We start from the raw sequence: 24,934 nt of genomic DNA, 5'->3' as shown, positions 1-24,934 counted from the left end.
TGGTGAGTGCAGCAACAGGCCCTGCTATGTGTGCGGTACAGGTGCCGGCGGTAAAACGGCGCTATTTTTAGCGCCACTTTACCGCCCGTATTCGGCTGCTAGCGGGACGGTTTTACCCCCTCCCCTGCTAGGGACCAAGAAAGGGTTAAAACCACTGCAAAGCGCTGCTGCAGCGCCGCTTTGCTGGCGGTATAGCCGCGCTGCCCCATTAATTTCAATGGGCAGGAGCGGTGTACACACACACACCGCTCCTAAGATGCTGCTAGCAGGACTCCAGTGTGAAAGTCCTCGGGGGGCATTCACACTGGAGACACAGGAGCGGCTCTTTCAGGGCGCTTTGCAAGCGCTATTTTTAGTGCTGCGGCGCCTGCAAAGCGCCCCAGTGTGAAAGGGGCCTTACAAGGGATGTAGGGATGTTTACATTCCTTGTAATAGGAATAAACGTGACCCAATTTATTTATTTATTTTAAAGACGGTGTCAAAAAAAAAAAAGTAAAATAAGAAAATTTTTTTTTAGAATTTTTAAAGCGCCCCATCCCGACGAGCTCGCACGCAGAAGCGAACGCATACGTGAGCCACGCCCGCATATGAAAACCTTTCTTCAAACCACACCTGTATTGTTATCCCAAGTGATAATATATATATATATATATATATATATATATATATATATATATATATATATAAAGTTTGGGGGTTCTAAGTAATTTTCTGGTAAAAAAAACAAAACTGTTTTTAACTTGTAAGCAACAAATGTCAGAAAGAGGCTCGGGGCTGGAGAAACAAAAGGTCAACCTAGTCTCCTAAGATGTAAATCCTCCCTATGATGAGGTATATATGTATATATGTATATAATGGATCCGCGCCACCAGTCACGTGTCCCACCTCCTATTGGCCCGGGCCGTCACCGCTTGTCACATGGACTACACCTCCCGTCATGCCTCGCCGCGGAGAAGGGGGGCGTGTCTCGCACTCAAAGCGCTCGATGACGGATCGGCGGAGTGACAGGCGGCTAGGCCAATCGGCGTTGAGGATTAAAAATTAGAAAAAATAAGCGGGATGGAGAAGGCAGGAAGAACTGTGGATGTCGGTGTGAGTCGCTATGTGACCGGTCCTCACTGCTCTCTCATACACGGAGGCGAGCCGGGTACCCCCGGCGTCATATAGGGACCTCTGACATAACTACTGTAGATTAGAGGGGGTGTCATGTGACCTGTGTGGTGGAGAGAGAGGGGGGGGGGGTCGTGTGACCTGTGTGGTGGAGAGGGGGGGGTCGTGTGACCTGCGTGGTGGAGAAGGGGGGGGGGGTCGTGTGACCTGCGTGGTGGAGAGGGGGGGGGTCGTGTGACCTGCGTGGTGGAGAGGGGGGGGGGGTCGTGTGACCTGCGTGGTGGAGAGGGGGGGGGTCGTGTGACCTGCGTGGTGGAGAGGGGGGGGGGGGTCGTGTGACCTGCGTGGTGGAGAGGGGGGGTCGTGTGACCTGCGTGGTGGAGAGGGGGGGGGGTCGTGTGACCTGCGTGGTGGAGAGGGGGGGGGGGTCGTGTGACCTGCGTGGTGGAGAGGGGGGTGGGTCGTGTGACCTGCGTGGTGGAGAGGGGGGGGGTCGTGTGACCTGCGTGGTGGAGAAGGGGGGGGTCGTGTGACCTGCGTGGTGGAGAAGGGGGGGGTCGTGTGACCTGCGTGGTGGAGAAGGGGGGGGTCGTGTGACCTGCGTGGTGGAGAAGGGGGGGGTCGTGTGACCTGCGTGGTGGAGAGGGGGGGGGTCGTGTGACCTGCGTGGTGGAGAGGGGGGGGGGTCGTGTGACCTGCGTGGTGGAGAGGGGGGGGGTCGTGTGACCTGCGTGGTGGAGAGGGGGGGGGTCGTGTGACCTGCGTGGTGGAGAGGGGGGGGGTCGTGTGACCTGCGTGGTGGAGAGGGGGGGGTCGTGTGACCTGCGTGGTGGAGAGGGGGGGGGTCGTGTGACCTGCGTGGTGGAGAGGGGGGGGGTCGTGTGACCTGCGTGGTGGAGAGGGGGGGGGTCGTGTGACCTGCGTGGTGGAGAGGGGGGGGTCGTGTGACCTGCGTGGTGGAGGGGGGGGGGGGGTCGTGTGACCTGCGTGGTGGAGAAGGGGGGGGGTCGTGTGACCTGCGTGGTGGAGAGGGGGGGGGGGTCGTGTGACCTGCGTGGTGGAGAAGGGGGGGGGTCGTGTGACCTGCGTGGTGGAGAGGGGGGGGGTCGTGTGACCTGCGTGGTGGAGAGGGGGGGGTTTGTGTGACCTGCGTGGTGGAGAGGGGGGGGGTCGTGTGACCTGCGTGGTGGAGAATGGGGGGGGGGGTCGTGTGACCTGCGTGGTGGAGAATGGGGGGGGGGTCGTGTGACCTGCGTGGTGGAGAATGGGGGGGGGGGTCGTGTGACCTGCGTGGTGGAGAATGGGGGGGGGGGTCGTGTGACCTGCGTGGTGGAGAATGAGGGGGGGTCGTGTGGCCTGCGTGGTGGAGAAGGGGGGGGGGTCGTGTGACCTGTGTGGTGGAGAGGGGGGGTCGTGTGACCTGCGTGGTGGAGAAGGGGGGGTCGTGTCTCCTGTGTGGTGGAGAGGGGGGGTCGTGTGACCTGTGTGGTGGAGAGGGGGGGGTCGTGTGACCTGTGTGGTGGAGAGGGGGGGGTCGTGTGACCTGTGTGGTGGAGAGGGGGGGTCGTGTGACCTGTGTGGTGGAGAGGGGGGGGTCGTGTGACCTGTGTGGTGGAGAGGGGGGGGGGGTCGTGTGACCTGTGTGGTGGAGAGGGGGGGGTCGTGTGACCTGTGTGGTGGAGAGGGGGGGGGGGTCGTGTGACCTGCGTGGTGGAGAGGGGGGGGGGGTCGTGTGACCTGCGTGGTGGAGAGGGGGGGGGTCGTGTGACCTGCGTGGTGGAGAGGGGGGGGGTCGTGTGACCTGCGTGGTGGAGAGGGGGGGGGTCGTGTGACCTGCGTGGTGAAGAGGGGGGGGTCGTGTGACCTGCGTGGTGGAGAGGGGGGGGGTCGTGTGACCTGCGTGGTGGAGAGGGGGGGGTCGTGTGACCTGCGTGGTGGAGAGGGGGGGGTCGTGTGACCTGCGTGGTGGAGAGGGGGGGGTCGTGTGACCTGCGTGGTGGAGAGGGGGGGGGTCGTGTGACCTGCGTGGTGGAGAGGGGGGGGGTCGTGTGACCTGCGTGGTGGAGAGGGGGGGGGGGTCGTGTGACCTGCGTGGTGGAGAGGGGGGGGGGTCGTGTGACCTGCGTGGTGGAGAGGGGGGGGGGTCGTGTGACCTGCGTGGTGGAGAGGGGGGGGGGTCGTGTGACCTGCGTGGTGGAGAGGGGGGGGGTCGTGTGATCTGCGTGGTGGAGAGGGGGGGGTCGTGTGACCTGCGTGGTGAAGGGGGGGGGGTCGTGTGACCTGCGTGGTGGAGAAGGGGGGGGGTCGTGTGACCTGCGTGGTGGAGAAGGAGGGGGGGGGTCGTGTGACCTGCGTGGGGGAGAAGGAGGGGGGGGGTCGTGTGACCTGCGTGGTGGAGAAGGGGGGGGGAGGTCGTGTGACCTGCGTGGTGGAGAGGGGGGGTCGTGTGACCTGCGTGGTGGAGAGGGGGGGGTCGTGTGACCTGCGTGGTGGAGAATGGGGGGGGGGGGGGGGGTCGTGTGACCTGCGTGGTGGAGAATGGGGGGGGGTCATGTGGCCTGCGTGGTGGAGAGGGGAGGGTCGTGTGACCTGCGTGGTGGAGATGGGGGGGTCGTGTGACCTGCGTGGTGGAGAAGGGGGGGGGGTCGTGTGACCTGCGTGGTGGAGAATGAGGGGGGGTCGTGTGGCCTGCGTGGTGGAGAAGGGGGGGGGGTCGTGTGACCTGTGTGGTGGAGAGGGGGGGTCGTGTGACCTGCGTGGTGGAGAGGGGGGGGTCGTGTGACCTGCGTGGTGGAGAGGGGGGGGGTCGTGTGACCTGCGTGGTGGAGAAGGGGGGGGGGGGTCGTGTGACCTGCGTGGTGGAGAGGGGGGGGGGTCGTGTGACCTGCGTGGTGGAGAGGGGGGGGGGTCGTGTGACCTGCGTGGTGGAGAGGGGGGGGGGTCGTGTGACCTGCGTGGTGGAGAGGGGGGGGGGTCGTGTGACCTGCGTGGTGGAGAGGGGGGGGGGTCGTGTGACCTGCGTGGTGGAGAAGGGGGGGGGGGGTCGTGTGACCTGCGTGGTGGAGAAGGGGGGGGGGGGTCGTGTGACCTGCGTGGTGGAGAAGGAGGGGGGGGGTCGTGTGACCTGCGTGGGGGAGAAGGAGGGGGGGGTCGTGTGACCTGCGTGGTGGAGAAGGGGGGGGGAGGTCGTGTGACCTGCGTGGTGGAGAAGGGGGGGGGAGGTCGTGTGACCTGCGTGGTGGAGAGGGGGGGTCGTGTGACCTGCGTGGTGGAGAGGGGGGGGTCGTGTGACCTGCGTGGTGGAGAATGGGGGGGGGTCATGTGGCCTGCGTGGTGGAGAGGGGAGGGTCGTGTGACCTGCGTGGTGGAGAGGGGGGGTCGTGTGACCTGCGTGGTGGAGAAGGGGGGGGGGGTCGTGTGACCTGCGTGGTGGAGAATGAGGGGGGGTCGTGTGGCCTGCGTGGTGGAGAAGGGGGGGGGTCGTGTGACCTGTGTGGTGGAGAGGGGGGGTCGTGTGACCTGCGTGGTGGAGAAGGGGGGGGTCGTGTCTCCTGTGTGGTGGAGAGGGGGTCGTGTGACCTGTGTGGTGGAGAGGGGGGGGTCGTGTGACCTGTGTGGTGGAGAGGGGGGGGTCGTGTGACCTGTGTGGTGGAGAGGGGGGGGTCGTGTGACCTGTGTGGTGGAGAGGGGGGGGTCGTGTGACCTGTGTGGTGGAGAGGGGGGGGGTCGTGTGACCTGTGTGGTGGAGAGGGGGGGGGTCGTGTGACCTGTGTGGTGGAGAGGGGGGGGGTCGTGTGACCTGTGTGGTGGAGAGGGGGGGGGGGTCGTGTGACCTGCGTGGTGGAGAGGGGGGGGGGGGTCGTGTGACCTGCGTGGTGGAGAGGGGGGGGGGTCGTGTGACCTGCGTGGTGGAGAGGGGGGGGGTCGTGTGACCTGCGTGGTGGAGAGGGGGGGGTCGTGTGACCTGCGTGGTGGAGAGGGGGGGGTCGTGTGACCTGCGTGGTGGAGAGGGGGGGGGTCGTGTGACCTGCGTGGTGGAGAGGGGGGGGTCGTGTGACCTGCGTGGTGGAGAGGGGGGGGTCGTGTGACCTGCGTGGTGGAGAGGGGGGGGTCGTGTCTCCTGTGTGGTGGAGAGGGGGGGTCGTGTGACCTGTGTGGTGGAGAGGGGGGGGTCGTGTGACCTGTGTGGTGGAGAGGGGGGGGTCGTGTGACCTGTGTGGTGGAGAGGGGGGGGGTCGTGTGACCTGTGTGGTGGAGAGGGGGGGGGTCGTGTGACCTGTGTGGTGGAGAGGGGGGGGGTCGTGTGACCTGTGTGGTGGAGAGGGGGGGGGTCGTGTGACCTGTGTGGTGGAGAGGGGGGGGGGGTCGTGTGACCTGCGTGGTGGAGAGGGGGGGGGGGTCGTGTGACCTGCGTGGTGGAGAGGGGGGGGTCGTGTGACCTGCGTGGTGGAGAGGGGGGGGTCGTGTGACCTGCGTGGTGGAGAGGGGGGGGTCGTGTGACCTGCGTGGTGGAGAGGGGGGGGGTCGTGTGACCTGCGTGGTGGAGAGGGGGGGGTCGTGTGACCTGCGTGGTGGAGAGGGGGGGGGGTCGTGTGACCTGCGTGGTGGAGAGGGGGGGGGGGTCGTGTGACCTGCGTGGTGGAGAGGGGGGGGTCGTGTGACCTGCGTGGTGGAGAAGGGGGGGGGGGGGGTCGTGTGACCTGCGTGGTGGAGAAGGGGGGGGGGTCGTGTGACCTGCGTGGTGGAGAAGGAGGGGGGGGTCGTGTGACCTGCGTGGGGGAGAAGGAGGGGGGGGTCGTGTGACCTGCGTGGTGGAGAAGGGGGGGGGAGGTCGTGTGACCTGCGTGGTGGAGAGGGGGGGGTCGTGTGACCTGCGTGGTGGAGAGGGGGGGGTCGTGTGACCTGCGTGGTGGAGAGGGGGGGGTCGTGTGACCTGCGTGGTGGAGAAGGGGGGGGGGGTCGTGTGACCTGCGTGGTGGAGAGGGGGGGGTCGTGTGACCTGCGTGGTGGAGAATGGGGGGGGGGGGGTCGTGTGACCTGCGTGGTGGAGAATGGGGGGGGGTCATGTGGCCTGCGTGGTGGAGAGGGGAGGGTCGTGTGACCTGCGTGGTGGAGAGGGGGGGTCGTGTGACCTGCGTGGTGGAGAAGGGGGGGGGGGTCGTGTGACCTGCGTGGTGGAGAGGGGGAGGTCGTGTGTTATCCCCTGAAGAACCCCCCCCATAGCGGTGAAATGTGTCGGGATCACTCCGTACTTTAACCATTTTTGCCCCCTTAATGACCGGGCCACTTTTTTGCGATTCGGCTCTGTGTCGCTTTAACTGACAATGGCGCGGTGCGATTTTGTACCCAAATAAAATTGATGTATTTTTTTTTTTCCTCCCACAAATAGAGATTTGTTTTGGTGATATTTGATCACCTCTGTTACATCTACTGTAATATGTTGGAGCTTCTATGAGAGTTCAGTGAATTGGGTTCAGATCTGATTGATGACCCGATTTCTTTTTTTATTTCCTCTTTAGACCCCGACAGAGACGTAGGATTGGCCGGGATGGAGCCGTTGGTGCAGTTGCAGTGCCCGGCCGGCGGCGTGCCCGGAGGTAAAGGCCGCATTGTCCCCTGGGGCAGCGATCTCTATGTGTGCGGAGGCAGCGAATTCCTCCACGTCTTCTCCCTGGAGAGGAGGGCGATCACGGTGAGAGATTCCAGAACACAACCGGGCTGATTTACTAAAGCTGGAGAGTGCAAAATCCGTCTCACCTCTGCAGAGAAACCAATCCGCTTCTAACCTCAGCTTCTTCAATTAAGCTTCCAAAATGAAAACTTGGAAGCTGATTGGTTTCTGTGCAGAGGTGAGGCTGATTATGCACTCTCCAGATTTAGTAAGTAAACCCCAATATGACAGCAACGTGACTTCCCTTATATCTGAATTCCAGGTCTGGAAATTGTTACCTTGTTCCAGCTTGAACCATCCCTGAGCGCGCTCCCTGTGATAGCCAACAGGCGTATGACCCGAATGCCCGTCTGCCCGCCTCTTGGCTTTTAGAACCCTTAAAGCGGAGGTCCACCATAAAATGGACCTCCGCTCATCGGAATCCCCCCCCCCCCTCCGGCGCCACAATTGGCACCTTTCAGGGGGGAGGGGGGTGCAGTTACCTGGATAATCCAGGTAACTGCACCCACTTCCGGGATAGCTGTCTGCGGAAAGGGGCGTAGATTACGCCCCTTTCCGCAACTGCCCGCCCCTTTGCGCAAGTGCCCCGCTGCCTGCTGGGAAACACACAGTTCCCAAAGGCAGCGGGGACCGTCCGGATTGCGGCGCGCGGCTCGCGCATGCGCAGTAGGGAACCGGGAAATGAAGCCGAAAGGCTCCATTTCCTGATTCCCATACCCAAGATGGCGGCGGCAGGACCCGACAGACGACCTAGCGATCGGCTTCGGGTGCCGACATCGCGGGCGCGCTGGACAGGTAAGTGTCACTATTTTAAAAGTCAGCAGCTGCAGTATTTGTAGCTGCTGGCTTTTAAAAAAAAAAAAAAAACGCGGAGTCCCGGTGGACTCCCGCTTTAAAGCAGTGATTCTCGAACCTCAGTCCTCACGGAACTCCAACGGGCCATGTTTTCAGGTTTTTCCCTATACTTTGCACAGCTGCTTTAAACCAATATCAATGACATGGTATTGATAAGAGCTATTTTATCTAAAATAGTTAAAGGGGTTGTAAAGGTTAATTTTTTATTTTCTACATAGGTTCCTTTAAGCTAGTGCATTGTTCGTTCACTTACCTTTTCCTTCGATTTCCCTTCTAAATGTTTTTATTCTTTGAATATCTCACTTCCTGTTTTTCCTCAGTAAACTTCACACCATCATCCGAGCGGTGTTTAGTCAGCCAGAACAGCTTACTGAACAGCTTTCTGAGGAGGAACAGGAAGTGAGAAATTCAGACAAAGAAAACAAAGAAAAAAAAAACATTTAAAAGGGAAATCGAAGGAAAAGGTAAATGAATCAGCAATGCCCTAGCTTAAAGGAACCTATTTAGAGAATAAAAAAACTAACCTTTACAACCCCTTTAAGTAAAAACTATTTTATAGTAAAAAAAAGTTTCCAAAACATGGCCTGTTGGGGGGGAGGATTGAGGTTGAGATCCACTGACTTTAAGGACCGGTTGGCGGGAAGGGGTTAATGCGCAGATTTTAAATCTGGTTGGAGTTCAGCGTTAAATTTTGCTGCTTCACAACAAATGGCGTGTTCGGTGTGCATTAAAACGGGACGATGTTTTTCTTTTTTCAGTCCGTGTATTTATTTCCTTCCAAAATCTCCCATATGGAAGTTGACCGCCGGTCCAATCAGCTGTACGCACTGTGCGCTCCCTGCGGAGTCTTCCTCCTGGAATGGGACGAGACTGGGAGGTAAGTCGCCCGACATCACCATCATTCTCACAAGTCTGGCTTCATCTCCCGGAGTACCACCCATACTAAAGGAGTAGTACTATTGTGTATATTATTAAACTGGTGCCCTCAGGAAGATTTGCAACCCTCCCCAGGGCCGGGCTTACCATTGGGCTTGACAAGGCTCAAGCCCATGGGCCCCACCCAATAGGGGGGCCCCCGCCGAGATACAAAGCCGAGTGTACTCGGCTCCGTTCCGCTCAGTCACGCCCAGTCCTGTCCTATGATGGACATAACACAGGGACTGGGCGTGACTGTGAGCTGAGCCGAGTACACTTGGCTACTCTCGGCTCCGCTCACGACTGTGAAAGGACCCGAGAGCCGCCAAGAGGACCCGAGAGCTGGAGAGATACGCAGGACTCTGTATCTCAGCGGCGCCATTTTTAAACTTAAAGGCTGCAATGACACTGATAAGGCTGCATTGATGGGCATTTAAATGTAAGTTTTTTTTTTTTTTTCCCTTAAAATTCCCTCCTAAACTTGGGGTGCGTGTTATACGCTGATAAATATGTTAATGTATAGAAGGTACAGTAGGTTCTGAAAGCGGCTCAAGCCCAGGGTCCCCCCATGACCAGGACATTTTTTGTGATACGGCACTGCATTATGTGAGACGCTGTACCCAAATAAAATTGTTTGTTTTTTTTTTCCCCACATATAGAGCTTTCTTTTGGTGGTATTTGATCATCCCTACAATACATTTTTTTTTTTTTTTTTTTTTTTTTTTTGCTACAAATAACAAAAGACAGACTTTTGGAAAAAAAAAAAAAAAAACAATATTTTTTACTTTCTGCTAGGAAACATATCCAATAAAAATTTTAAAAAATCGAATTTCTTTATCAATTTAGGCCAATATGTATTCTACATATTTTTAGTAAAAAAGAAAAAAAAATATTGCAATAAGTTTATATTGATTGGTTTGAGCAAAAGTTATAGTGTCTACAAACCATGGGATCATAGTTTCATAGTTAGTAAGGTTGAATAAAGACACCAGTCCATCCAGTTCAACCTGTGAGTGTCTACAATTGTCCCTATCCCTGTACATTGCACACTCACATAGGTCCCCATTCATTTACTAGGACCAATTGTGGGCAGAAGCCAATTAACCTACCTGCATTTCTTTGGATTGTGGGAGGAAACCGGAGTACCCGGAGGAAACCCATGCAGGCACAGGGAGAACATGCAAACTCCAGGCAGGTAGTGTCATGGTTGGGGTTTGAACCAGCGACGCTTTTTACTGCTAGGTGAGAGTGCTAACCACTACACCACTGTGCTGCCCCAAATCTTCTCTCTCCCCTTTTTTTTTTTTTTTTTTTTTTTTTTTTTTTTCTTTGGCGGTGATCAGCGACTTATAGCAGGACTGTGACATTGTGGCGGACACTAACAGACACTTTGTCACTGTACTAGCTGTCTGTTTTTGAATGCAGCACGGCCATGCGGGGCTCCGCCCACACGGCAGCATCATTCATACAGAGTTCTGCGTATGGATGAATTACAAGTCCCGACAGCCTTGGTGGCTGTGGGATTGTAGTTCTCAACGAACTACCACAGAGCTGTGATGGTTCGTTAACCACTTAAGCCCCGGACCATTTTGCTGGCCAAAGACCAGAGCACTTTTTGCGATTCGGCACTGTGCCGCTTTAACTGACAATTGCGCAGTCGTGCGCCTTGGCTCCCAAACAAAATTGATGTTCTTTTTCTCCCCACAAATAAAGCTTTCTTTTGGTGGTATTTGATCACTTCCTGCGGTTTTTATTTTTTGCGCTATAAACAAAAAAAAGAGCGACAATTTTGAAAAAAACACATTTTTTTTTACTTTTTGCTATATCCCCCAAAAATATATAAAAAAAAATATTTTTTTCCCCTCAGTTTAGGCCGATACGTATTCTTCTACATATTTTTGGTAAAAAAAAAAAAATCGCAATAAGCATTTATTGATTGGTTTGCGCAAAAGTTGGTTAGCGTCTACAAAATAAGGGATAGTTTTATGGAAATTCGAAGTAACATACGGGTACGTTAATTTGCCCAGCCGTGCCATTCTGCCGGTGTGTGTGTGTGTGTGTATGTATGTGTGTATATATATATATATATATATATATATATATATATATATATATATATATATATATATATATATATATATATATATATATATATATATATATATATATATGTGTGTGTATATATATATATATATATATATATATATATATGTATATATATATATATATATGTGTGCTGATAGCGGTCAGCAAGTGGTTAAGGAAGGAGAATGTAAATATTGGGGCAGATTTAGTTCCAGCTGATGCCGTTTTGGCGCCTCACATCCTTTCCCAGGATGAGGAGCTGATTGCACTGTCTCCGGTGTGTAGGCTGCAGATGGGGGGGGGGGGGGGGGGGTCCTTATCTAAAATTCATGAATCTCTGATTGCTCGGGTAACTCCCAGCGTTCTCTGCAGGACATCGGGTTGAGGAAAGCTGCACTCAGTTTACTGATTGGTCTCTTGTTATCCGGGGTGGTTCTTTAATCCTTTTGGCTGTTCTTATTTGTATCTGTGCAGGTTGTTGCAGGACCCGGATTGTACATCACAGAGAGGAGGGGCGACTGTCCACCATATTGGGCCCGGGTTCTGCTGCTTGCGGGACAGCAGTGCCGCCTCCTTCACGCTGGCCGGTGATGCTCTGGTACTGGCCGTACAGCAGTTGGAAGAATGGAAGGTCAGAGTCTTTCCCCGGAAATCCCTCGGTTATGGAGACCTCAACCCATCGCCGACCAGAGAGGTGACGTTATCCGGCAAGGCGGTCACGCCGAATCCTCCCCCGCCGCCCGTCCTGTGTTGTGTCTCTCTATGGAAAGAAAATAAAGTGAACGGGGTCCCGTCTACCTTTCTCCTGGAAGCACGACTGTTCACTCGATTGTTTGGAGTCGATCTGGCGATGCTCGATTCCCCCATAATCCTTTGCGGCTTCCCTGATGGTCGGGTGGCATACTTCCCATTGAAGAGTTCGGGTTCTTGTAAAGAAAATCAGAGCTTGCTGAAACTCCTGTACCACATGGAGCAGCCGGTGGTCTCTGTCGGGGCAACTAAGACAGGACCACATGATGGCGGTACTGAGCAACCAATCGGAGGCTCTGGGAACGTTTCCTGTGACTGTATGCTGCTTATTGGACAGAAGGGCTCCTTGGTGTCGATGACGTCTGGAGACGAAGGGGAAGGTGCAGCCTGTGAATATAGGAAGTATCCAATTCACGCTCCTGTGTGCTGTGCGTTCTATTCTGCTGCCGCTGTCATTTACAGCAACCCCTCCGACCTCTTCTCCATAACCATTCCCAAGGCTGAGGACGGGGCCCCTGCCTCTGCAACGAGGAGTTCCATGGTGTCGTCTGTCCGACACAATGTTCCTAGGATTGCAGCCGTATCGGAGAACATCCACACTTCTGATGGTAGGTCTGTTTTAGGTGCTCATATACTAAAACCTTATTCCAGCCAGCCTTGGGTAGCAAGGGGAAGATTTTTAAAATGACCCTCTTATCAAAATAAAATTGGCAAAAAAAAAAAGAAATTAGCAATTTCCGGACCGCCCACCCGCAATGTACTGCAGACAGGCAGCCTGTGCAGGCAAAGCAATGTACATTGCTGCCTGCTTCTGGGTTTAGGGTCGAGCACACGTGCGCTTCCCTGCCGACACCCGCTGTGATTGTACACAGCAGTAGTCTGTCTGACAATCTATAGAGAGGCAGAAGCCTGACATTGCACCCCAGATCCACTGATCATAATGATAGAGATAGATAGATAGATAGATATATATATATATATATATATATATATATATATATATATATATATATATATATATATATATATATATATATATATATATATATATATATATCTATCTATGTGTGTATATGTATATTTTAGTACAGGATTTATATAGCACCAACAGTTTAAGCAGCACTTTACAACATGTGCTTTTTAAAAAAATAAACCCTTGGAACAAAGCCTCCTGGCACTGCAAGGGTTACATTCTCATTAGGTTTAGGGGTTGAGGAATAAGCTTTATTCCTCACTCCTGTTAGGCTTTCTCATCCACTGTGTGATCGGTTCCCCCCGACACCTCTTCTCTAAGGTGCTCCCGACGCTGATGTCTTTGCACACAGTGCAGCACCAACAGTCCTACGTTTTGTATGTGAGGATCGCAAAGGTTCCCTCTACAACCCATAACGTTAAAGAGAAGAGCACTGGCAACCAGGGGAGTGAGAAATAATATTCCAGCCTTTTCCGCTATCCCTAGACCTAAAGTGGAACTGAAGTTCAGCTGTCACAAATGGCGAGCATGCAGGCTTTTTATTGCAGGAGAAGCACGCAATGTCTCTGGATAAGGATTCCTAAGATGCTAGCTGCATAAGGATTACAGAGCACATGTTGATTGAGTTTACTTCCACTTTAATTGGGAGTCTACAGACTTGCAACCTTGAAAATTGTCAGCGCTATTGTTTTTATTGTCACTCTGATGTACCAATAAACTACACTTCAAGGATTTCAGTGTTGCCGACTCTTTCTACTTTTATTTATTTCTACGTTTATGACATTAGAGTGTGATGGGATACATCAAGCTCAGGCACCTGTGAGTGGATCTGGTGTATGGATTGGGTTGCCCCCACAGAGAGCGCTGTTACCTTTTCGTAAAAATAGTGGTCGCCCTCCAAAAATACTGTAATTGCAGCGTTTTTATAACTTTCTCCTGACAGGTACAGGTCTGGTTCTGCTGTCCAGCAGGGGGCGCCTCATGCTGTGCAGGTTCAATCAGAAAGGACATGGCGGCCGGGGGCCTGGACTGGAAAGGGACAACACCGGACTCCGGATTAAAGAGCTGCTGTCTGGGATCGGCTCGGTGTCTGACAGGTGAGCAGTTTGTTATTGGGACTCGCGGGTGAGCTTCTATCAAGATAAAGTTGATAGTGAACTTTTAGAACAGGGTTATGCAATTAGCGGACCTCCAGCTGTTGCAGAACTACAAGTCCCATGAGGCATAGCAAGACTGACAGCCACAAGCATGACACCCAGATGCAGAGGCATGATGGGACTTGTAGTTTTGCAACAGCTGGAGGTCCGCTAATTGCATATCCCTGTTTTAGAACATCGATTCATGACATTGCATTAAGTTAAAGGATAAGTCCACCTTTCGGAAATAAATGTACATATATTTGTAGCAAAACAATTTGTAGTAGTAGTAGTAGTATTTTCGAGCATTGCAGCTGTGATCAGTGGATGGAGGGTGCAATGCCAGGCTCCTGCAGACCCTTCTTCTAGATCCCTGTCCTTACGGAGGTAGAGAGCTGGAGGAAGTGCCAATGGACTGCAAGAGCTGTGATCACCACACTTGTATTCCTTCCAGAACTAGAAGTCCATCTGCTGTGGTGGGTTATGGGATTTGTAGTTCATTCACAGATCTCTGTAAGTTAATGACATGGCTGTGTGAGTGGAACCCTGCACAGGCGCACGGGTTGTACAAGTGACAGCGGCTGCGGGTAAGATGCCCCTGTACACACACGTGGGTAGGGTGCTCTGGCGGTGGGATTTACTTAGCTACTTGTTGCACCCCAAATATGGGTGTAATGTGTTGAAAAGGAGGAGGCGGCCTTTAACCGCCTGCCACCCTCCCACAGTAGTTGTACTGCGAGCAGGCAGCAGCTCCATTCCGGGCGACGTAAATGTAAGCCGAGCCCTTCTTCCGGGTTCGGGTCCCCTGCTATTCCGTGCTGTGATTGACAGCTATAGAGAAATAAGTCTCCACCACCTATAACTCACCCCCCCCCTATGGATTTTGGCCCAAACTTGTCTTGCATACACACGTCGCACAAAGTTGGCGGAAAATCCGATCGTTCAGAACGAGGTGATGTAAAACACATACGACGGGACTATAAAGAGGGCAGTAGCCAATAGCTTTCGCCTAGTAATTTATTCTTGGCATGCGTGGCACTTTGTGCGTCGGAATTGTATACACACGATCGGATTTTGTTGTGGGAAAATTTTAGATCCAGCTCTCAAACTTTGTGTGTCGGAAATTCCGTCGGAAAACGTTCCGATGGAGCCCACACACGATCGGAATTTCCGACAACACAGTCCGATTGCACATTTTCCGTGTGTACAGGGCATAATGCTGCGTACAACACGGTCTGATTTTTTCCAACGGAAAATGTTCGATGGGAGCTTTTTGTCAAATTCTGACCATGTGTGGGCTCCATCAAATATTTTCGACGCACAAAATTTGAGATCTGGATCTCAAATTTTTCCAACAACAAAATCCGTTGTTGGAAATTCCGGTCGTGTGTACATAATTCCGATGTACAAAGTTCCATGCATGCTCAGAATCGAGCAGAAGAGCGGCACTGGCTATCGAACTTCACTTTTCTCTGCTCGTCGTACGTCACCGCATTCTTGACGTTCGGAATTTCTGACAACATTGTGTGATCGTGTGGATGCAAGACAAGTTTGAGCCAACACCCTTCCGACAACAAAATCCATCAGATTTTTTTCCGATTGTCCAATCGTGTGTACGTGACATTAGTCTGCCAATAGACCTTTTGCAGTTTTTTTTTTTTTTGTCCCACTTTGTAAGGTTGTACCCTGTTTTCCTTCTGCAGGGTATCCCGGCTGAAGTTGGCAGTCGGTGAGAAGAGCCGGGCATTACAGAAGCTGAACCAGGTGATGTCACTCAGCCGCCAGCTTCTGTCCTGTGATTGGAGAAGCAGTCCCTTTCGGTGTGATGTGAAGACACAGTGGACTAGGATGCTGCAGACGGACTGTATGGCTGTGTCCTGCACCCTGGAGAACGGGACGGATTATGTTCTGGAGGGAGGGTGGACTCTGTGCGTCCTGATTGGCTCTGACACCTCCTATTCTTTTCCTCTTGCATCACTAAAACCCGGAGAGAGGACAGAGCGGACCTTCCCTCTACCTGCACACACCTACCGCAGTCTGCATTTCCCCATAAAAATCGCATTCACTTTATTTTATAATTTAGAGGGACTGATGAGGGACTCCGGCCTGTCTGCAGATCCTTCACCGGCCCGAGATGGGGTCTGTATACCTCTATGGACACACGGCGTGGACTTGCTGCAGTGTCTGCGATTTGGTCCCCAAATAAGCCACCCTGAGACGCTTCAAACGATGCCGGAGGACGTGGCCCGAGTCTTTATCAAGGCTTCCTCTGCAGGAATAAAAGATATGCGCTCCGCACCTATTGATAACCAAGGAGCCAGCAATTCAGAGCCGCTGAAAGCACGGCTTCATATATCTGCCTCCTTGTTGGCCCAAGCCTTGCAGAATGGAAAATCGGGTGCGCAGTGATTTTTTTTTTTTTTTTTTGTTTTTTCTTCTCTTAAAATTAAATGTATGTTTAACCCTTTATGTGGCAGCATGGCGGTGAGCTCTAATGCCGCCTATATATGTATTGTTCTGAGCTGGGTAGTGCGCTCAGTCCCGAAACTGGCTGTAGATGTGGATGGGTGCTGCTGGAACCAAGAACATTCAAAAGCGAGAAGTGTGTCCCCCCAGCACACCAAGGGTCTCCAAGACAAGTCTATAGCTATATTCAGCGATCACATCCTAGTTACCATAGCAACGTTTTGGTGCCACGCAGGTCCCCTTCATCAGGCATGTGATCGAGATCCTTAAAGGGGTTGTAAACCCTCGAGGCTTTACAACCCCTTTAATACTATTCTATGCATTAAGGTAAAAAACCTCCTGTGATGTAGTAGCCCCCCCCCCCCCCTTACATGAACCCGTTTTTTCCAGCGACAGGGACGAGCACACCGGCTCCAGCTGGTGTCTCAGGTCTTTATTGGATAGATTGATAGCAGCGCAGCCATTGGCTCCTGCTGCTGTCAATCAAATCCAACGATGGGGGGGCAGGGCAGAGTCCTCCTGTCTGTGTCAATGGACGCAGTAGCAAGGCTCGGGAGCGCGCCCGCAAGAGTGCCCCCCATGGAGAGTGCTTCCCCGTCGGTGCAATCGATGCAGGGAGTATTCAGGAGCGCTGCTTGGGGAAGAGGGTCGTTTCCACTCTGTGCAAAACCCTTGCTCAGAGGAGGTAAGTATGATATGTTTGTTTAAAAAAGAAAAAAAAAAAAAAACACTTTACAACCCCTTTAAGCCGACCATAGACAATCGCGCCATGTATGGACAGGCTAAAAGTACACAATCGATCAATCAACTAGGCTACAACCAGCCTGTTGGATTTTACTTGTGATTGTTGCTAGTGGCTCTTATAGCTGCTAGCACTGATCACTGTGTTCTCCCAGCGGGGAAAGCTTCCCCCACTGGATGAACACATGGCTGCAGGGGAAGGGATTCCCCTATCAATACTGACTATGTTGATGGGGGAATGGAGCGTTTTTTTTTTTTTTTTTTCCTTGCAACATACCATCTATGGTCAGCTTTAGTGTGTTGTATTGATACAGCTCAGACTAATGTATATATGGATATGCCATAGCTGTGGGAGTGAAGAATCTCTGTAGTAGTGATCGCTACTACAATGATTGTCACTGCCTTCTAGGTTTATAACCATATCCTCTATTAAAAAGGAAAAATTATAGTCTGTAATAAGAGATGGATCTGCTAGTAGTCGGCCATTGTAATTTTGCATTTCCTTCTTCCAGGGAGCCCCCTATGTTTGGCTGTACTGCACTGGCTGCTGTCTATGGACATGGTGAAGGAGCAGAGCCTGGCGGAGGTGCAAGGTGTCACCCCAGATGGGAAGGATTTCAGCCTGCAGGTACAAGAGGTGAGTGCAGGAACCCCCACAGCACTGCGGTCCCGTGTGATGGTACCATCTGGTGTAGCAGAACTGAATGTAAAGCCGGCCATAGGCGGCTAAAATCTTGACGGGTTCAGGAGGGACCGGCTGAGATTCAAACAATGTATAGGCAGGCTGAAGGTACCCAAGTTAATCCATTGGTTGACTTGGGTACAATCAGCATGTTGGGATTTTTAGGCTTCAATTACTGCCAGCGATTATAGCCACTAATAGAAGCAGTACAGCGCAGATGTTAAAACCTAATACAAAAATTAATTAATAAATAACAATCATTTTAATATAGAAATGCAGAATAGATGAGATAAAACTAAGGATCAAGAGTCCACAAGAGCAGAGTGTTCCTTTCCAGCGAGTTGGGGTGATTGATGTGATCCCCCTCCACCATCAGAAAAAATGGACTCTCGCCTCAAACTATGGACTCCTGAATATTCAGATAGGTCAAAGAAAGCATTTCCCATCAAGGGTTAATCGGAGGAATCCAAGTTCATATGTTGACACTCCTGGAGTATGCTCATGTCTCATATCCCATATATATCAAAGTGGTTCCATTTAGCATATGTGAAAGAGGTTATAGCCACTAGCAATAAGTCACTGTTATTGCTAGTGGCTGCCGGTAGCTCCGCAGGAGGTATCCCCCATTAACACTGAGGGCCACTTTATAACACATGCAGTGCTGCAGTGTTTTTTATTTTTTTCCTTCTGCCTCAAAAAATGCATGGACAGTAGGTTCTATAGTTCCCAGTGGCACAGCTCACACGAGTGCACTCAGTTCCGCTGCGTTCCAGAAAAAAAAATAGAACATGCTGCATTTTGACTGTACTAGAACGTGGTAAAAACGCATAAAAAAAAAAAGCACCGGAATGTATGAGAAACGCACCTCACTCCAGTACAATGGAAAAAAGAAGAGTAAGAAAAAGCATCTGGAAATGCACTGGAATTCTTCAAAATCTGGAGTGCGTGTTGTGAATCGGCCCTGGCTGTGCTGACTGGGGGAATACAGCGATTATTTTTAATTTTTTTTTTCTCGTGGTTGCAGGAAAGAAAATCCTATCAGCTATGGTCGGTGTTTCATCAGATTTTGTAACCTGAAGTGACGTTCCGTCGCCGCCATCTTGCTACACCCCGTACACAGTGGGAAGGCGGCAAGCGGACATCTTGTTACGCCCACCGGAGTCTTGCATTTCACACTTATTTTTAACAGTAAACGGAGCTCATATAGTGAAATGCAGTATTTTTTAAAAAATTTTCTGACTGTTTTTAGATGTTGAATTTGAAAAGCGGCGGCAAGCCTGCTGATCTCACAGATTTGCTAATGTGACAGAACAATGCTACTTTGAAAATTCAACATCCAAAACAGTCAGACCGATTTCAAAATACTGCATTTCACTATATAAGCTCCGTTTACTGTTAAAAATAAGTGTGAAATACAAGACTCCGGTGGGTGTAACAAGATGTCCGCTTGCCGCCTTTTTACTGCATCCTTACTGTGGATGAATGCGGGGTGTAGCAAGATGGGCGCAACGGAATGTCACTTCCGTTACGAAATCTGACGAAACGCCGGCTTAAATCTGTGTTGCTTGCTGCAGCTTAGCAGTGAGACAATGCCAAAGTGATGAGATGGCACAGACTTCCAGAGTCATGTGAACCCCCCCCCCCCCCCAGGTGAGTGAAATATGAATATGGAAGCAGTGAGGGACCAATGTGTGATCTCTAGGCAGTCTCTGTGTATTCCAGCCTCAGGCGGAGGGAATACAGGTGATGTTGGGAACAGGAGAGCAGTGCGGAGTCTCTTATCCTGTTATTATTAAAGCCCAACTCCTAGCTTTACATTTTCCTGCCCTCCTGTGCCATTAAAGCGGTTTCAATGGATCCTACACCCAGACTGTATGGGGGGGGGGGGGGGTGGTGTTAACTAAAGCAGACCTTCACTTGAGAGTGAAAGTCAACATAGTGTACTTTGCTATTATTATTTTGTTTTATTGGCCAAATGTTGCAGCCACTCTTATTGTCAATTGCATTCTTGAATTAAAAAAATAGGTGAAAGTCCTGTTTATTCCCCCACCCAACACATTTGAGGCTTCTTTCTTTTCAGGGGAGTGGGTACTATGTATGTGACAGGAGGTTGCAGGACCCGTCTCCCTGCGTCACATGATCTCGCGCATGCACCACGAAGAGCCGACTGAGATTCCGAAGGAGGTCACAGCTGGCTCCCAAATCCAAGATGGTGGCGCTGGGGAACCCAAAGCAGTGGCTGTAGGAAGACGGCGCTGGACTCCAGGGACTGGTTTCATAAAATTCAGCCCTAACCTTTTTTATGGTAGCATTTTTTTTTTTTTTTACAAATTTCATATTTAAAAAAAAAAAAAAAAAAAAAAAGTTTACATGCAGACCAGCCTAGGTAACACCACATGCGATGCTGAGCTATTATTAATGAAGGAACTCCAATTGAATGAATGAAAGGCGCGGGACCAGGGGCAGTCAGGGAGGAAAGAGCTAGATGATGCGGGAAGTCCCCCAGCCAGGAAATGAGGCAGGGCTCTGTCTGACTTGCAGCAGCTTCTAATGCGCATTTTCAGAAGCTCACAGTGTGCAGTGAAATCGGAGAGGGCCATGGAGAGGAGTTGGTACACCTGTGCAAGGCTGAAGGGGGGGGGGGGGGGGCGCCAAGGGAAGATGTAAGCCTGGGGGTGGACAGGGACGGAGGGGCAGAGGTGATTGTAATTCTCGGCTCCTTTTTTTTTTTTTTTTTTTTTTTTTTTTTTTTTTTAAACTCTATGCTTTTCTTTTTCCTATAGATTTCTGTGTTGGATGTGGCTGCAGCAGGAATTGTCCCCGCCATTGAAATTCAGATCCTCAGCTCCCATTTACATGTTGTGGCTGCACTACACTTGGCAGTGATCAGTCATTTCCAGGTATTGATACAGATCAATCGCCGATATTGGTGACACACTTCTAAGGGTTCAGCCAGTTTAACGGAGGCTGAGTGGCCGCTTTGTTGCCTTCAGGCAACCTGTGATCTTTCCTATAGGCCAGTCACAGACGGTTTGGGAGCACTGTATTTAGTGATCCCAAAACGCCCTGCCTATTGCGATGAATGGGCAAGCGCCTGAAATGCGCTTTGAAAGCACCTCAAAATGGGACTTTTTACCCTTCTTTTTTTTTTTTTTTGTAAAAAGCGGCCGGTAAGGGCCGCAAAAGCAGCGACAAAGCTCCGTAAAAACGTGCAGTGCTTTAGCGCTAACTGCTGGGCCCTGCCAGTGTGAAAGGGGTCTTAGTGTAGTAGATATCTTGGTTTTGACATTTCCCATCATATCAGAGTTTAACGTGACATCTAATTTCATTCCCTAGAGCTTGCTTCAGCAGAACCAAAATGGCGGTCACACCCCGGACTTGGATTTGGGGAAGATCCAGCAGCAGTTTATGGCTCAGGAGGTATGTGGCTTTTCCCTGATGATGTGTAATGTTACCCACTGGCTGTGGATATGGAACAGCCTCACGCAGTTCTTCTTCACAAAAGCCACACCCACCTTCTATGACTATGTGCTGGGTGAAAACGCATCGGAGTAGGGGGGCGTGGCTTGCAAAGGACAGCTGTCTGAGGCTGTTCCATATCCACATCCACACTGGTTGGGCTGGGAGTGTGGCTCCTTAAAGTGGTTGTAAACCCTCCCCCACAACTTTGTCCAATGTAATTCAGCATAAAAACCCCTAATGAACACTGCGTGTAGATATCTCCTTACTTGCTTAGTATTGTTGTAATCCTTTTTTGTTCTTTAGAATGACATCACTGAGCATGCCCAGATCTCCCCTGATTTATGCCACACTCTCTCTTATCTATCTGTTATCAGGACTTACTGCGGCACAGCACTGAACTCCCAGGAAGCTGCTAATCACTCAGAGCTTCCTTCTACACCCCATGTGACCTCACATACAGTGTAAAGCAGGGCATGGGACAGAAATAACTGCAGTCTTATCAGCTGAAGCTGATAGGACTCATACAGGCAAATACTAGGTAATCGGGCAGCCAATTCTGGTTCATGTGTATATATTCTGGGAGTGTCTGCTGTAGACGTCGCATCTGGTGTGCCGTGTGGAGCATCAGGAAGGTGAGCGGGGTCTGGACTGGAGCATAGCAACTAGCAGACGGCACACACGGTGCGTAACATGGGAATGATATAGCAGAAGCTGAGCGGGGACCGGAGAGACCGTACTAAGCAGGAGATGATCAGCAGAGCTGGGGGACCAGAGCAAGAAAAAACGAGCAATGTGACACGAGGTGCACATAAGAGAAATACGAGCGCACAATGCTCATGGTGCAAATAACGTTTATTGTAATATAAAAGATAAAATCGATACACTTACAAATGTCAGGGGAATCGTGAGTGTCAAAAAGTTCCTCCCAGTGAAGTGCCCTGAACAGGGTCACATCCGCCTGAGGAAGGAGGCCATGCCCTCTGAAACGCATTGTCCTGGCAACCACACATAGCGCCCCCTGTCAGCTTGTTCCATCTGAGCTCTCCCTGGGCTAAGTGTTGGAGGCATCCACAGCTCTTTCCTGACCGGCCGGTCTTTGGGTCAGTGAGTGGCTCGCTCGCAACTGTCGGCAGCTTGATGAGCCAGTGCCTTTGGATCCAGCCATTCTGTGGACCTCTCATCTACCCCGGCACTCGGATGTGACCCTGTTCAGGGCTCTTCACTGGGGGAACTTTTTGACGCTCACGATTCACCTATGTTTGTAAGTGTATTGATTTTTCTCTTTTATATTACAATAAACAAATGTTATTTGCACCATGAGCCTGTGCACACCACTGTGTGGTGTTGGATAGACTTTTGTAATAACTCTTTCCCTTGATGAATCCCTTGGTAAGTGTGTTCTTGTTTTGGACTCCATACATTTAGCGCAAAGACTGTTTTTTGTTTCATTTTTGTTTCTATGACACGAGGTGCACAGCATGGGAGCATTATAGCAGGAGGTGAGCGAGGACCAGAGAAAGAGAGGGGAGAATCGGCAGAGCTGGGAGTTAGTACTGGGGGGAGGGCTCAGCGGAGCTGGGGGTTAGTATTGGGGGGGGATCAGCAGAGCTGGGGGTTAGTATTGGGGGGGGGATCAGCAGAGCTGGGGGTTAGTATTGGGGGGGATCAGCAGAGCTGGGGGTTAGTATTGGGGAGGATCAGCAGAGCTGGGGGTTAGTATTGGGGGGGATCAGCAGAGCTGGGGGTTAGTATTGGGGGGGGGGGGATCAGCAGAGCTGGGGGTTAGTATTGGGGGGGGGAATCAGCAGAGCTGGGGGTTAGTATTGGGGGGGGGGGGATCAGCAGAGCTGGGGGTTAGTATTGGGGAGGGGGGATCAGCAGAGCTGGGGGTTAGTATTGGGGAGGGGGGATCAGCAGAGCTGGGGGTTAGTATTGGGGGGAGGGGGATCAGCGGAGCTGGGGTTAGTATTGGGGGGGGGGGGAATCAGCAGAGCTGGGGTTTAGTACTGGGGGGGATCAGCAGAGCTGGGGTTTAGTACTGGGGGGGATCAGCAGAGCTGGGGTTTAGTACTGGGGGGGGGATCAGCAGAGCTGGTGTTTAGTACTGGGGGGGGATCAGCAGAGCTGGTGGTTAGTACTGGGGGGGGGGGAATCAGCAGAGCTGGTGGTTAGTACTGGGGGGGAAATCAGCAGAGCTGGGGGTTAGTACTGGGGAGGGGGAAATCGGCAGAGCTGGGGGTTAGTACTGGGGAGGGGGAAATCGGCAGAGCTGGGGGTTAGTACTGGGGAGGGGGAAATCGGCAGAGCTGGGGGTTAGTACTGGGGGGGGGGGAGATCAGCAGAGCTGGGGGTTAGCACGGAGTAGGGGGATCAGCAGAGCTGGGGGTTAGCACTGAGTAGGGGAATCAGCAGAGCTGGGGGTTAGCACTGAGTAGGGGGATCAGCAGAGCTGGGGGTTAGCACTGAGTAGGGGGATCAGCAGAGCTGGGGGTTAGCACTGAGTAGGGGGATCAGCAGAGCTGGGGGTTAGCACTGAGTAGGGGGATCAGCAGAGCTGGGGGTTAGCACTGAGTAGGGGGATCAGCAGAGCTGGGGGTTAGCACTGAGTAGGGGGATCAGCAGAGCTGGGGGTTAGCACTGAGTAGGGGGATCAGCAGAGCTGGGGGTTAGCACTGAGTAGGGGGATCAGCAGAGCTGGGGGTTAGCACTGAGTAGGGGGATCAGCAGAGCTGGGGGTTAGCACTGAGTAGGGGGATCAGCAGAGCTGGGGGTTAGCACTGAGTAGGGGGATCAGCAGAGCTGGGGGTTAGCACTGAGTAGGGGGATCAGCAGAGCTGGGGGTTAGCACCGGGAGGGGGGAGAATCAGTAGAGCTTGGGGATAGCACTGGGGGGGAGAATCAGTAGAGCTTGGGGTTAGCACTGGGGGGGAGAATCAGCAGATCTAGGAGTTAGTACTGACTGAGCGGGGGATCAGCAGAGCTGGGGGTTAGCACTGAGTAGGGGGATCGGCGTATCTAGGGGTTAGTACTGAGCTGGGGATCGGCATATCTAGGGGTTAGTACTGAGCGGGTGATCGGCATATCTAGGGGTTAGTACTGAGCGGAGCATCAGTAGAGCTGGGGGTACTAATGAGCTGGGGATCTGCTGAGAGGGGGGGAGGGTACTACTGAGCCCCTTCCCACAAATAGAAAATTGAGACACACAGGGCTTTTACCAAGCTTCCATAAAGCTTCAAAAAAAGCCTCACTGAAGCACCAAAAACACATGAAGAAAGCATGGTAAAGTGGTGAAGTGGTAGGCGCATTAATGTGTGTTGAAGTTGAATCAAGTGCACTGTAGAGACTCGGGTCGGTCCTCACATTGTAAACGGCCAATCACATAATAGGACCATACTGCCACAGAATCCCACAAGCACGGTGTATAATATGTGGTCTGGTCCTTTAAATGTATCACAAACCTGTGCAGCAGATAAGTGTCGCCTCCCCGGGAAAAGGCCATTCAAGGTGGCAGAACTGCGACAGACTCCCTGCGTATTGCGGCCACGTGCCGCTTCACCATGCCAGGCCAACAGTTCTTCACCGCCTTTCCCAGGAGGCAACACTTCTCTACTGCCCAGGTTTACCGTACATTACGAGACATTCGTGTGTCACTTTCTGCTTTTCCAAAAATGTGTTTTTGAGAAAGGATTGAGATCATTAAAGCAATTTAATGTTCTTTAACAAAAGGACACACAATCCACATTAAGAATTATTCTACCAAAATCATTGTTTGCTGTAAATTTGCCTCCATTATTCCTCTCGTTTCTTCCTGCTGGAGGTCGCCATTTTGTTGAAGCCCAGAACAGTCACTTCCTTATTGGAAACTTCCCCCCCCCCCCAGTCTCAAAAACTATGTCACTCAGAATATGTACATTTTCAGCCTGGACTGTGTCTTGGCTCAGATAGAGAGGAAAGCCGACAGAAGAGTTATAGCTTCATGCCCTGCCACTGGCTCTGATTTTAAGCACAGTGGGGAAAATAGAGGGCAACTGAGCATGTGCAGAGCAGGATGAGACAGTGTATTATTAAAGGTTGTTTTAAAAAAAAAT

At 52.0% G+C, this 24,934-nt stretch overlaps 1 protein-coding gene across 4 annotated transcripts in view; it reads left to right on the top strand.

Annotated features, from left to right (window-relative positions):
- Nucleotides 1-987: 987 nt before the first annotated feature.
- FAAP100 (FA core complex associated protein 100) overlaps nt 988-24,934 on the top strand; it is a 98,850-nt gene continuing 74,903 nt past the window's right edge. For 2 of the 4 annotated variants that reach the window (XR_013263459.1, XM_077458724.1), the window contains exons 1-9: nt 988-1,092; nt 6,630-6,802; nt 8,395-8,513; nt 11,111-11,994; nt 13,303-13,456; nt 15,199-15,893; nt 17,215-17,339; nt 20,168-20,284; nt 20,721-20,804. Coding sequence is in view for 3 of the 4 variants with exons in the window: in XM_077458724.1 (XP_077314850.1) it covers nt 6,659-6,802; nt 8,395-8,513; nt 11,111-11,994; nt 13,303-13,456; nt 15,199-15,893; nt 17,215-17,339; nt 20,168-20,284; nt 20,721-20,804 (2,322 nt within the window). In the remaining variant the exon portion in view is untranslated. Of the gene's footprint in view, nt 1,093-6,629; nt 6,803-7,960; nt 8,101-8,394; nt 8,514-11,110; nt 11,995-13,302; nt 13,457-15,198; nt 15,894-17,214; nt 17,340-20,167; nt 20,285-20,720; nt 20,805-24,934 lie in introns of those variants that run through there. The other 2 variants (XM_077458726.1, XM_077458725.1) reach the window with 2 other exon arrangements.

Source organism: Lithobates pipiens, unplaced genomic scaffold, assembly GCF_037356315.1.
Source record: "Lithobates pipiens isolate NorthernLeopardFrog02 unplaced genomic scaffold, aLitPip1_a1.2 Scaffold_28, whole genome shotgun sequence".
Classification (NCBI taxonomy): domain Eukaryota; kingdom Metazoa; phylum Chordata; class Amphibia; order Anura; family Ranidae; genus Lithobates; species Lithobates pipiens.
Note: the sequence above shows the minus strand (reverse complement) of the source record. Positions and strands in the feature narration are given on the sequence as shown.